The 14,022-nt window shown below is 52.2% G+C and overlaps 1 protein-coding gene across 4 annotated transcripts in view; it reads left to right on the top strand.

The window, feature by feature from the left end:
- PPP4R1 (protein phosphatase 4 regulatory subunit 1) overlaps positions 1 to 10,424 on the top strand; it is a 76,686-nt gene extending 66,262 nt beyond the window's left edge. For all 4 annotated transcript variants that reach the window (XM_040979230.1, XM_040979231.1, XM_040979232.1 and 1 more), the window contains 7 exons: positions 1,663 to 1,848; positions 2,899 to 3,060; positions 6,130 to 6,230; positions 7,554 to 7,674; positions 7,779 to 7,913; positions 8,337 to 8,478; positions 9,400 to 10,424. In XM_040979230.1, coding sequence (XP_040835164.1) covers positions 1,663 to 1,848; positions 2,899 to 3,060; positions 6,130 to 6,230; positions 7,554 to 7,674; positions 7,779 to 7,913; positions 8,337 to 8,478; positions 9,400 to 9,563 — 1,011 coding nt within the window. In that variant the 3' untranslated portion in view covers positions 9,564 to 10,424. The remainder of the gene's footprint in view (positions 1 to 1,662; positions 1,849 to 2,898; positions 3,061 to 6,129; positions 6,231 to 7,553; positions 7,675 to 7,778; positions 7,914 to 8,336; positions 8,479 to 9,399) is intronic.
- The last annotated feature ends 3,598 nt before the right edge of the window (positions 10,425 to 14,022 follow it).

Consider the following 14,022-nt stretch of genomic DNA (forward strand, 5'->3'; position numbering starts at 1 on the left):
CCAACAGTTATTGCAGTTCCACAAGGGTGAGGCCCATGATCCTCCACAAAATCTGCTCTTTTACTCAAGTTTTCTCATGATCTGGTTAGTGTCTTGGCCCAGCCAGACATGGTCCACCCCCGTCCTGACACTCACCTCCAGCTATGGCTTTTGTGTACACCAACATGCAGTGGTTGATGTGAAGCAGCCCAGCCCAGGTCTCCCTTGTGGGCACGTGTGTTGGTTTAGCCTCAAAAGGTCCTGTGGTTTCTGTCCTCTAAACCACTTGATCTCAGCCCCCTGGTTTATTTTCAAGTGTAGTATCCTGGTTGGCAGAAGTCACTCCGTGTCTGCCACATTCCCCCTCAACAGCCTCTTCCCTCCCACACATCTCCAGACCCACTTCCTGAGCAGTCCACAGCTTCCATTCCTGGTCCTCTGGTGATGTGCTGTGCTGTGTCATGCCAGCCTGGGGCCCTGCCTGCCTGTCTGTGCCCACACACACTCACACATGGGTCCCCTGACCCTGTCTGCTGGCGTGGGGGCATCTGCTGCCCACATGTCTTAAATATATATATATATATATGTACGTAGGCAACTGTGCTGGCACAGTGATATAGCTAATGCAGATTTGACCAGGCCCAGGATGCCTGCCAGCTATTACCTGCCTTTCTCCCAGCAGTGGAACACTTACTTAGCTACAGTGCAACCTAGGCAGTTGCCTGCAGCTAGGAAATTTCCTTTCCTCATCAGGGCTGAAACTGCTGCTGGTGCTCAAGTCTGAATCATTGTGGATGTAGTGAAGGGAGGAGTCCATAGTCTGTTAGGGAAGAACGCCCGGTTAGCGTGCTATCCTGTGTCCACGCCTGCTCCATTTCATCTCACTAAGCTGCTCACCTTTCAGCAGCACGCCCCAAACACTGACAGCTAACGATGTTGTACTGCTTCAGAGTTTATAAAGATAACTAGTTTCTTCTAAGTGTCCTTTCCCTTAAATCAAACTTGCTAGAAGGTATGAAAATAGTTCCAGGAAACAAGAGTAAGTAGAACAAGTAGTAACCCCTTACAACAAGGCATTGAGAGGACTCTTAATTCCTCTTAAAAGCCGCTCAGACCTGGTTTAGTCTTTCTTTACAATGAGTGTTTTTAATGTTGAGATGAGCTTGCTGGGGGTCCTATGCTCCCCGTTGCTCTCGGTCCTGTGCTTTCCTCAGTGCGCCCCGGGTCTCAGTTCCTGGGCATCCCCCACAGATGCTCTCATCCCTTGGTTCCTCATATTTGTGGAAATATCCATGCATACACTTACGTGTTTTATAAAAGATAGTTAAATTTCCATCCAGTTCAGACACTTTGGTTTGGTTTTTTTAAAAACAAGTTGCTCGTTTTTCATGAGAGTGACTGTTTCACTATTATTAAGGCACACATCCAACTCCCATCACCTGTGCCTACCTTGGAACGTGAAGGTCTTATTTTTATTATGTCTTTTTAATTTACTTATTAATGTATATACTTATAAGAATCATGTGAAAGAAGGAATGTCATTGGGCTTTTAGAATTATGTGTTCAAACCACATTGAATCTGTTAAATACTAATCAAAGAAAGGGGGGAAAAGAGAAAAACAGAATCGTTTTGCATGGTTTCCGGTTTGCGTGTCTGCAGCTGTGTCACTGTCGCCCCCGTAGGATGTTGTTCCCCAGGCCTTGCTAGATCAGTACCTGTCCATGACGGATCCCTCTCGGGCACAGACGGTCGACACGGAGATCGCCAAGCACTGTGCCTACAGCCTCCCAGGGGTGGCCCTGACGCTCGGCAGGCAGAATTGGCACTGCCTGCGGGAGACCTACGAGACCCTGGCGTCCGACATGCAGGTGAGGAGGCCCTGGAGGAGCGCCAGCGCCTGGGGAAGCACGAGCGTTGGCTCTCACTTGCCGAAGGACTCCTGTCTGTCCAGCACACGCTCAGGGTTTAAGGAGTTACGTGTGGCAGAGCTTGGAAGTCGTGCCGAGCTTGCTCCGATCCCTCGGTCGAGCTGCAGCTCTTTAAAGGCTCAACTTCTTAGAAATTGTCATCATACCCTAACTTACAAACGGATCATTAGCATCTGAACCTTTATCTGTGGGTTCATCCATCAGAATGTAGGGGTTAATCCCTTTCCCCTGAAATTGATTATTTTGCACCAGGTCTCGGCCTGCAGGACAGCTGTGGCGTGGTAAGCACCGCGCGGCCTCTGCCGGGGAAGCAGAAGCGAAGTGGCCCTGCCCGTTCCTGGTGCTCCCACATGCTGTCCCCACTTCCACACAGGAGCACAAAAAAGCAGCCATTGACCTAGGTCATTGTTCAGTGTCTGGGAGTGGTTTTCTTTTGCTGTTTCAGGGAATTTCCAGGCTCCCTTGGGAGCCTCACAGCCAGGCTCTTGCTGGCGAAGTCCTGGAGACACCTTTCCTTTGAGAAGTTTCTCAGAGCTGGGGAGGGGGCAGGCCCTTCCTGGGAAGTGCTTGTCAGATTTTAAATAACAATGCAAGAAAATTAAGATAACATGAGGGAAAAGATATTTTTAACAGAGTTTTCAGCAAAAACAAAATTTCTGGGTTCTTTCCCAGGCCTATATGAAGATTTCCTAATGTTGCGTGTCTTAAATTGTCAATTCCTCATAAACAAGTTTTGCTTTTTTTTTTTTTTAAACCAAGATAGGCAACCTAAAATCTGCCAAACAGTGAAGGTGGGAGGACCCCAGGGACTAGAAAGCCAGGGCTGGACCTGTCAGCTCAGACCCAGCGTGTGAGAGCCACGAAGCTGTTGTTTCTGAGATGGGATTTCCGACTGTTAGTTTTATTATGATTAATTTCTTGTTAATAATACTCGGAGCGCTAGCTAAGCGCTTCCTGTTGAGCTTACTAAAGCAGTTTTCATTTCTGCAGTGGAAAGTTCGAAGAACATTAGCGTTCTCCATCCACGAGCTTGCAGTTATTCTCGGAGACCAGTTGACAGCTGCAGATCTGGTTCCAATTTTTAATGGATTTCTGAAAGACCTCGATGAAGTCAGGATAGGCGTCCTCAAGCATTTGCATGATTTTCTGAAGGTAACTGGGAAGTTATTTTGCTTGGAATTGTACTGTAAGTCTCAAATCCTTTTTGCTGTCACCAAGGTGCGCGTCCGTATGTTCCGGTGTGAGTAGGTTCAGTCCTGACGATTCTAAGGCGTGACTTACACTGGTCCTATTCCTTTCTGTTTTGGTGATGTCATTGTAACATTTTTAACAAATTAAATTTTAATGTATTTATTTGATAGTTTTCCACCCCCTGAATCTCCCATGTGGCTGCCAGGGTACTCCTTAGCAGGAAGTTGGAATGGGGTGGGTGCTTTGGTATGGGATGTGATATCCCACAAGTGGCTTTACCTGTGGCACCAAACACCTGCTCCCCATTCTAAGTTTTGAGACAGCATTTTAAATTTCACTTTTAGATGATGTTACATCATAGTTTCAAACGTTTGTACATTTTTTCCCTCAAAATTAATAAAATACTTGTAAAGAATGCTTCGTAGACATTAAATTTGGAGTTATTTTGGGAGTTTTTTGGTGTGGGATCTGGTCTCCTTGGTGTCAGGGTTTGACTTTCACTGAAGTGTTTATAACCCTGGAATGCTCTTATTAGATGTCAGCCTGAAAATGCTATCCTACATTTTAAAACCACTGTGTTAGATTTCTGTGTTGTTCTGAGTGGAATTTCCCTGCTTGTTCTAATGAGATCCTGTCTGGCTTGTCAGAATCTGTCAGAAGTTCACCTGAACTGTTACATCTCCTCCATTCTCTGAGTCCAGGACCTGTTTCCCTGGATTTTCTGCCTTTGATTTCATTAACATTTTTAAGAGTCCGGTTCAGTTCTGCACAAAGCTCCATTTGAATTTGATGATACGAGCCCGTTTGATTCTGCTTCAGTGGGTTTTTGCAGACACGGTGACGTCTGGGCTGGCACTCTCCCCCTTCCACGTCCATAAGGTCGGAAGGACCTTTCACAGTCGTGGCTGAGAGGCACCTGATGAGGTGACGTCTCTGTGGTCTCATCCTGCTTCCTGAGCGGGTGACCAGCCCTCGCGGTCCACGCAGGACTCCAGCCGAGCCAGCCGCCACGGTGTGCCTGGGAAAGGCTGATTGTCTGCCCAGCTCCTTCGACTTCTGTGTGTCAGGATCCAGATGTGCTGTCCTTTCTCTGAAAGTGGAGGAGCGGTGCAGGATCTCAGTGTGTGTGTGTCATTTGAGGAATGGCGGTCACGCTCTCAGTCACCAGCAGGGGGCAGGAGAGCCCACTTCCCGCCAGCAGCACTTACCTGCTCTGAAGGCCCAGGTGTTGTAGCTCCTTGTTTATTTTCTTTCCCCAGATGCTAGGGAGGTTGAGCATATTTTCCAACCATTTTTAATTTTCTAAATTTTAATCTATATTTGTTTTTTCACTTCACTTATGCCTGAAGTCGTTTTTGCTGATTTGTAGGAGCGTGCTGTATACTATCTTTTCTCTGATTTTTCACTTTAAGTGCCTTCTTCAAGGTTCTCAGTTCAGATTTAATCAGATTTGCAAAACTTTTTTTTTATGATCACATTCCATGTTTCTCTAAGTTCTTTCATGCCCCAAGTCAGCAGTTTTTTCTTCTGTATTTTAGCGATCTGTGTTGTACGTAGTTCATTTCTGCTGTTTTTGATGTTATTTAAAACAGCTACCTTCCATTTATTTGTGAAGTTGTGTTTTGAGTTTGGGGAAGCTCATTCATTAGACATCACTTTTATGTGCCTCTTAAGGGTCTACGGGGGTGCTGAGATTTTAACTCTGCTGTCCCGGGCAGAACTGTCTTGCTGTTGTTTGCACTCCTCTGTGGAGGAGCCGGTGCTGGGTGGAAGATGGCACCAGGCTGGGCTGGGCACGGGAAGCAGGGTGGCAGGTGAGGCTGACTGTGAGTGTGTGGGGCACAGCCACGCGGGGGCGGTGGGATGGGCACACACTCCTGGGTGCTCCCCCAGCCCTGCGCCCTGAGAGTGAGGGCAGGCCCCTGTGCACCAGGCACTGAGTGCTCGAGAGTGCCTGTCCCTCGGGGCCTGCCCTCATCAGGCCTTTGGCTCCTGGCCCGTACTGCCTTGTGTCTGTCGGCCTCACGGTGCTGGGTAGGTGGCTTTGCAGGCCTGTGCGTTCACGCTGGCCTGATAGCCTGCAGGGGCTGACAGCTGGCTGTGAGGGCATCAGCTGTCCTGGCAGTGGCAGTGTGGGCTAGCACTGCCCACCCACTTGCATCATCCATGTCTCCTTATGGTGTTGTACTCAAGGAAAGAGGCCTGGCGCGGTAGCCTAGTGGCTAAATCCTTACCTTGTCAGTGCCGGGTTCCCTTACTGGCTCGCTATTCATGTCTTGGTGGCCCCGCTTCCCATCCAGCTCCCAGCTTGTGGCCTGGAAAAGCAGTCGAGGATGGCCCAAAGCCTTGGGACCCTGCACCCGTGTGGGAGACCAGGCAAAGGCTCCGGGCTCCTGGCCCTGGCCGTTGTGACCATTTAGCAAGTGAACTAGCACAATGAAGATGTTTCCTTTTGTCTGGAAATTTGCCTTTGTGATAAAAATAGATCTTTTTTAAAAAAAGTAGGAAAAGGTTAATATGGACATGTATTTCAAAAGAAGGTGCTGAGGGACCAAACGATTAGCCTGACAGGATGCCAACTTGGTGTTGCTTGGACCCACTTCCTGGTGACGTCCCCAGGGAAGCCAGCAGGGGGTGCCTGGGGTGGTTGGGTGTCTGCTGCACCATGGGGCACATGGGGCTGTGCTCCGGGTCTGGCCCTGCTCCTGCCCCGGTGCAGATGTGGCCGTCGTGGGCTTCAGGAGAGCGAGAGGCAGTGTGTGTGCTCGCGTCCTCTCACCTGCTCTCACTGCCTTTCAAATGGAAAGTAGGAACTGAAACTTTTTATAAAGTGGCAGTTCTAGAAAATAAGTGGAGCTGTTTAGGAAAAAGATGAATTTAATACCCACCTATTTTAAAACCATTAAGCACAGGTACTACCCTTATTTCTAAAAGTTTAGCCCTAGTACAGTGCATTTTCAGTCTAGTAAGAGAAATAATGTCTGTAGCTTGTCCTGATGATATGAAAACGTTTTTATTTCGCTCCCTCAGCTGCTTCATATTGACAAAAGAAGAGAGTATCTTTATCAGCTGCAGGAATTCCTGGTGACGGATAATAGCAGGAACTGGCGCTTCCGAGCGGAACTGGCTGAGTAAGTCCTGCTGGTCTGTCTGCCTTGAGGGAGTGTGTGCTAACCTCGCTGGTACCATTGTGTCACCCAGCTTGCCGCCTGGAGGCCTCCTCGCCTCCCCTCTCTGGCAGTGCAGGTCTTGCCAGCGCTGCCCCGTGAGTGTGACGTTGGGGCCCTCTGCTCGGAGGGCATCTGGGTTTGTGCTCGGCAGTGTGCCGTCATTGCTGGTGCGGCAGGTGGCAGCTGGAGTGCCTGTGGGCTCTGTTGTGTGTCGGCACCCCTTTGCGCTGCCCCTGCACTGCTGTGTGATGGGCATCCCACTCTGATGATCTGTTGTTCCCGGTGGTTCCTCCTGGGTGGTATGGCTTTGGGGGTCCCGTGCCTGAGCCTGCCCAGGGCTGGCACCCGGCTTTGGTCCTGCCCCTGCTGGGACCGTGTTCTGCCCCTGGCTGCAGTATCTCTCTGTTGTCCCTCCTGTACCACACCTCTCCTGTTTGGGCCCTGATGTCTGACATCCGGGAGCCGTCCCCTTGCTTTGCTGAGCTGGGAAGGCGCTGCCGCCCTTGAACATGAGCGTGGTGCCTGCACATCTCGGCCGAGGTTGCAGCTTTCTCCCAGACTTCCGCTGCTGTGCAGCCCGTTGGGTCTCAGATCTCCCTGTTGGGTGTCTGGTGGGCAAGAAGAGATTTTGTGGTTTGCCCCCCGAGTTGGCATCATGGTGACACTGTACATACCACACTGAACCTGAAGAACTTTCAGGGTTCTTATGTTGAACTTCAGTGTATGTCACATCATTGAGGAAGTGTGTGTGTGTGTTGCCGGGTGTCTGTTCCGTTCGCTGCCTAGACGAAGTCTGAGGGGCGGCAGTCCCAGTCCTGTGCCAGCTGCTTTCTCTGGGCACTACTGTAGCCGCTCAGGCCAGCCTGTGGAGTGTTGTGCCATCTTGGGCCATCCACAGACATGGGTGGCCTTCTCGCTGCTGCCCTCCCTGGCAGCCACCTGCTTGCTCAGAAGCCACTCGGAGGCTAGATGAGCACACAGTAGGCCTGCTGCTGCGACTGGGGCTTTGTTCCTGGGATAGTGCATCTGCAGGAGAAGGTTCTGGAAGGTTCTGTTAGCCCCTGCTGTGGGGGAAACCTGGGCTGCAGCGCGGCAGAGTGGAGCAGGAAGGGCTTCCTGTGCCACAGGAAGAGGCACTGCCTGAGCTTGCTGGCATCCTACTGCACTTCCCAGAAAGGCAAGGCCCGCGGTTTCAGTAGTGGCACGGGTGCCGCCTCCCAGCGACCCGGCATCCGGCACTGGCCCCTTCCCATGTGTCTGACCTGTAGCCTTGCGTGTTTGTAGGCAGCTCATCCTGCTGCTGGAACTCTATAGCCCCAGGGACGTTTATGACTACCTACGCCCCATCGCTCTGAATCTGTGTGCAGACAAAGTGTCTTCTGTTCGCTGGATATCCTACAAGTTGGTATGTCTAAACTTTATGTAACTCAGTCTTTATTTTACTCAGTAAGCTGTTGTGTGTGATCCTGGAGCACAAGGGGTCCTTAACCCCTCGCCTTGCCCCGGCAGGTCAGTGAGATGGTGAAGAAGCTGCACACGGCCACCCCGCCGACCTTCGGAGTGGACCTCATCAACGAGCTGGTGGAGAACTTCGGCAGATGCCCCAAGTGGTCTGGGCGGCAGGCCTTCGTCTTTGTCTGCCAGGTGGGCCCCACTTCCTGCCTCTCCCGCGCCCTTCACCCTTTCCCTAACCTTAACCCCAAGGAGCAGAATGGGACCAGGTGGAGTCTGACCAGAGCTGAGCATGTCTGGCCCATCTCCCTGAGTCGGCACTTCCTTCTCAAGCTGAGCTTGTTCTAAAGCTGCTGTGGACTACATGCCACACATCCGCATGTGGACCATGCCGTGCACCTGCGTGCGTGCTGTGCATGCTGTCCTCCGGACACGCCACGTCTCCCACAAGTGAGCCCGTCTGCCCGTGGGGCTGAGCCCAGAGCTCCGCAGAGTGGTTTCAGAAACTGTGAATGACACAGGGGCGGTGGAGGGGGGTTCTGGAATGTGAGTTAAAGAGCAGGAAGTACAGGGTGTGGCTGACAGTGCGGGTGCCACGGTCTCTCTCTGCCGTAGACTGTCATTGAGGACGACTGCCTCCCCATGGAACAGTTTGCTGTGCATCTGATGCCCCACCTGCTGACCTTGGCCAATGACAGGGTTCCCAATGTCAGGGTGCTGCTCGCAAAGACGCTAAGGCAGACTCTGCTCGAGAAAGGTAGGTAGGAACTAACTCAAAATAGACCGGGGGTCGGCTGCGGAGGAGGGAGGCCTGTCGGGGGTCAGTTAGTGCTTCTGCTTTTCTCTCAAGGTTCTGTGAGATGATAGAACCTTCGTTAGTGTTCTGTCATGCCAGAGGAGCCTTTTTATCAAGGACACACATCATTTTTGTCATTTAGAATGTTAAAAACTTCAGTAACTTTTAAAAATTGGGCAATTACATGATGGAAGAGTCATGGCTTTGTTGCATGCTAGCCAGTGTCTGGGGCCGGGCTGGGAAGCACAATTGCTCATGTTCCTCCTTGGCGGGCGTGGGGCAGGCGCTGGAGGGCTGCCGGGCCAGTGGGGAGCACGGTTGCTTATGGCGGGCATCGGGCAGAGGCCAGGCGTTGGCAGTCCTGGGCAGCAGGTTGTAATGCAGTGCTCTGGGGAAGCCAGCCGACTCTGCGTACATAGTGGCTGCTGGGTGTAAAAGTCAGCTGAGCTTTGGAGGACATGGGTGTCTCTCGCTGCCTTTGAGAGATTGCAGTGCCAATGAAATAGTTCCAGGAGAAGGGGCTTGGTCTTTGTTGTGTGTGTGTGTGTGTGTGTGTGTGTGTGTGTGCACATTCAGGTGGCATTTGGAACTGTTATAAGCTAATAATGACAAAGAAGTGTATGTAAGTTTAACACTCCTTAGCTGCCATCGACTGTCATGAGATTTAGTTGGTCGGGAAAACACACCTGTAGACCTCACAGCGCTCACTGTGACACACCTGTAGACCTCACAGCGTGCTTGCTGACACACCTGTAGACCTCACAGTGTGCTTGGATTAGTGAGTGTGATTGTGCGCGTGCTTGGGTTAGTAAAACAGTTGTGTTTGTTGTGATTCGGGACTCACGCCTGAACCCTCCTGTCCTGTGCGCTCGTTCTGTGCAGACTACTTCCTGGCCTCCGCCGGCTGTCACCAGGAGGCCGTGGAGCAGACCATCATGGCCCTGCAGATGGACCGCGACAGTGACGTCAAGTATTTTGCCAGCATCCACCCGGCCAGTACCAAGCTCTCCGAGGACGCCCTGAGCACGGCTTCCTCCACCTACTAGGGAGCGGGGACCAGGCGTCCCTCCTGCTCTTGTGGGGCCGAGGCCCCGCCGGTGCTCCCCACGCGCGGCCCTGGGCCAGCCTCTGGGGGAGAGGCCTTCTCGTGCAGACTTCACAGCAGGCACCAGTGGCCTCCGCCTGACACCAGGGATCTGAAAGGCGAGAGCAAGCACAGTAAACACTATTATCTTACCTTGACTTGAAGGGAAAATAATTTCTCAGAGGATTATAATTGTCACCGAAGCCTTAAACCCTTCTGTCTTCCTGACTGAATGAAACTTGAATTGGCAGAGCGTTTTCCTTGTGGACGAGATGAGATTCCCAGAGACCTGCATTGCTTTCTCCTGGTCTGCTTTAACCAGCGATATATGAAATTCCTACAGCCGGAAGGCGGCCGTGCGCCCAGACGGGAAGGAGACCAGTGTTAGCCCTAAGCGCGCTCCTCCGAGGCAAGGACCTGCGGTCGGGGGCCAGCTCCCCACCCGGCCCCACGTGTGAATAGTTTTTTGACGTGTGTAAATGAGAAAGGACGTTTTTGGATTTCTCCCAAGGGCTTGATGCTAACACTAAAGTAGACTGATTTTAACTAGATGCAGCACATTGCTGCGCACACTCACAGGACCTTGCTGCGTTTCTCTGTCCTCATGTTCTTCATGCTGGTCATGACCTGAAGGAAATTTATTAGCACGTAGATTGTATGTCAGGTGTTTTTAACTTGATCATGATCAGCTCTGAGGTGCAACTTTGTTCACATACTGTGCGGACCTGTGACCACTCCTGGGAGTGTTGCAGTCTAATCATGCTGTTGAAAACCGTTGGGGCACATGTTCTCTTGTCCAAATAAAGTTTATTAATAAGATCTATATAGAGAGATATATACACTTTTGATTGTTTTCTAAATGTCTACAAATAAATGCAATTTGTGACCAGTGTAATGGCTTAGTATAAACTGGGGAAATGAGCTGAACACATTAATCTCTTCAGGATGCTGCCGGTCCCCCGAGGTGGGCTGTGGTTCTGGGCAGTGGGCTTACTGAGCTCCCAGGCTTCCGCCTGCCACGTCCCTGGGGTGAGAGAGGTCATGCATGGGGGTGAGAGCATCCAGGAGCCTCAATTTCCTCATCTGTAAGATGGGAAAGGTGAAGACTTGTCCTGCACCCAGAAGGGGCTCTGCGTGTTGACCCAGGTCACTCCCATGAGCCTGTGTGAGTGCCTCTTGGGAGCTTGGGTTTGGCTGCTCAGCTGGTGAGGCCTCCCCAGTCAGACCGAGCATGTCCCCCTGAGCCCAGGTGTGCACTGGAGAGTGACCGTGGGGGCCACTCGGGGGAGCGGAGAGTAACAGTCGAATGTCACCTAGCCAGAGCAGTGCTGGGCCCTTCGCGTTTTGCACCCGGTGGCAGTGCACCTGTCAGCTTATGTAGTCACCCTGGTGTTTACACCGTGAAATCACCTGGTGTGTTTCTCAGAGCGGGACCCTGTCCTCAAGCAGTACATGATTCCAGGTAGGCTGTGTGTTAACAGGGCAAGCGGGAAGGCAAGAATAGGCTCTGGGTGTTGGATGGTGGTCCAGCTTGCCAGAGCAGACATTGAAGGACAGGTGGCCTCTTGGCTTACTTCTGCCTCATTTCTTTCAGTATAAATTGTCTGTGCGCTTTGGCCTCTCGGGATTTCAGTTCTGTCTGTGATATCAGAATCACACTGTAATCGTTGTACTTTCTGAAAGCAGAAGCAGCCACTGAATGGATGTGAACAGAAAGAAAAAACCCGAAGTGCCCAGGCCAGGTCTCTGCTGCCCGGAGCAGCTCCAACACTGCCCTGGGGCATCCCAGGGGCTCCAGAGGCCAGAAAGGCACCTGCACGCTTGAGCAGCTTCCTGGTTCCAGTCACCCCCCTTGGCGTGCCAAACAAGCAGAAGGCAAGAGTGGCTCCTGCGCAGTTTAGCTGGGGGACCCCCTGCCTCACGGGAGCTCCTTCATGTGAGCACGTGGCTTCCAGAGCCAGAACCGGTGACAAACCTGAGTGAACGGGTGATGGCACAATTGGTGCCCTTGAAAAATGGACGAAACGGTCATCTCTGAGCACGAGGTATGTGGTGAGTAGCCCCTCAGGATGAAGAGCATGGCTCCATTCCCCAAGGGCCGCCCAGTGCCTTGCGGTCCCTCCCTGGCCTGGGAGTGTGTGATAACCAGCTGTATGCCTCGGCTTGCCCTGACTGCCCAACACCCCAGAGCCGTGCGTGCTGCCCTGCGCCAGCCTCCTGTCTGCTGGATGGCCCTCCCTGTACCATCAATGTGGGTCCCCCTTTCCATGGGTGGGGCTGTGCCAGCAGGGATGGCCTGGGCCAGGCACTGGGCTGGGTCGGGCTTTGACCCTCACAGCCCTGCGGTGTGGCAGTGCTGTCCTGCCAGTTCCCACCAGGCTGGGAAGTGGTGAAAAAACGGCTGGATGGAGGGACCCCAATAACTTGGTCTTGGAAAAGTGACTTTTGAAATGGATCCTGACAAAACAAATCTTGACTCGGAGAAGACATTGAGAATTTGAGCCTGGAAATAAACATGAACAAACAAGCCTTTGTGGTTTCTCTTGTATTATTTTGTTTAAACATTTATTTTTATTAGAAAGGCAGATTTCCAGAGAGAAAGAGGAAGATATTCCTTCCCGTTTCAGTGGCCGGAGCTGAGCCACAGTGGCCAGAAGGCAAGAGCTTCTTCTGGGTCTCTCTTACAGGGGCCCAAGGCTTTGGGCTATCCTCCACTGCTTTTCCAGGTCACAAATTGGGAGCTGCGTGGGAAGTGGAACAGCCCAGATGCGAACCAGAGCCCTACCTGCTTTCCCTCTGTACCTATCTGTGGGGACCCTGACGGAGCCCCTGGGCCCCAACAGGAGGCAGCGCACACCCCTTCTCCCCTCGGCAGCATTTCTGCCCCGAGTCTGTCTCCCACTTCAGAAGGGCAGGCAGGCTGAGCAGGTCACTGGGTTAACCTAGGTCCTGTCTGTGCACCATGCGGACCGTGTCCCAAAAGGCAACCTAATGTGACGGGACGCTCGAGCCCATGCTTTAGCTGGCCTCTAGGAGGTCGGTGTGACCTCACCACGTTGCCATGACGAGACCAGATGGGCAGCAATCTTCCTGCAGGTTTCGGAGAACAGTCCTTGAGGTAGTTTTCCAGCTGAAGCCCACGCTCTTAATGGGCACAGCAACATTTCTGTGGATACCAGTCAACTAGGCAGGGTGTTCGGAACCTCATGGAGGACAGGATGTGGTCCTGGGGTTGAAGCTTGAGTCAAGGGGAAGAATTTTCTAGAACACAAGCTAATGTCTGCTGCAAATAAAAGCTCTCATGCCCTGGCTGAACTACAAGTCTGGTGGCTTCAGGGTCTCAGGACTTGAGGGAGTGGCATTCCCACGTCTCAGGCCATGGGGCAGGCAGGGATGCCCTCATGGAAGGCTCCAGAAAGCACCAGTCTGCAGCTCTGCTCGCCAGGCTAGACTTACAAATGTGTCCCAGTGTTGACAAAACCCAGGGACACGCCAACTTGGTAAGTGTCCAGTGCTGCCTTTAACGGGCAACCAGCTGCTGTGCAAGGGAAAAACCCCTGCAGACACTGTCCGCCTGGCAGCCGACCCTGGGTCCCCGACGTCATGCCAGGGTGCCCGAGACCTTCAGGAAACAAGATCATTACTCCTGTGTTTACCTGGATCAGGTTAATGCTCCAAAACAGAGAAGCCAGCTGTTGGTCTAGGCTTGAAATGACCATTTTTAAATTGTGCAATATTTTGTTTTACTTGAAAAGGCAGGGCTACAGAGAGAAGGGGAGGGCGTTCAGCCCTGAATGGCTGCAGTGACTGGAGCTGGGCAGTCGGAGCCAGGAGCCTGCTCCAGGTTGCCCTGTGGGTGTAACAGGGCTGTGAGCATTCGGGCCACCTTCCACTACTTTCCCAGGTGACTGGCACCCAGATGGCATGCTGGTCCTGCAGGTGGAGGCCCTGAATCAGAGTTCCTTACAGTGTGGAACTGTAGGAAGAGGAACAAAAAGCACATGGGCGGTGCGGCTGTGAACTGCCTTGGAGCTCAGCACTGCGGCGAGCCGGGTTGCCTGAGCCTGTGGCGCCTCCGAGGCCAAGCTCTCGTCCCCTGCAAGAGAGAGCGCAGTGCCAGGCTCGGGCCAGAGCTGCAGGCACCGTGGCCTGCGGTAGCAGCTCAGGGAGGCCTGACTTGCCACAGGCCCGCAGAAGAAGCGCTGAGACACCATCTTTTCCCAAATGGCTGTTGAATTTATTTGCTTGATCAGTATGGTCCTGGCAGAAGTGAGTTAACCAACGCAGAGACCTTGGTCATGAAATACTAAATTTAAAAACCCAGGATAACCGTGATAGAAATTAGGAGTTTACACAAACAAAAAGGAACCCTTCACTCTTGCCAGCGAACAGAAGATGAATGGAGTCTGACAGGACAGCTA

Source organism: Ochotona curzoniae, unplaced genomic scaffold (genome assembly GCF_017591425.1).
Source record: "Ochotona curzoniae isolate NIBS_2020 unplaced genomic scaffold, NIBS_Ocur_1.0 contig_3176, whole genome shotgun sequence".
Taxonomy (NCBI): Eukaryota; Metazoa; Chordata; class Mammalia; order Lagomorpha; family Ochotonidae; genus Ochotona; species Ochotona curzoniae.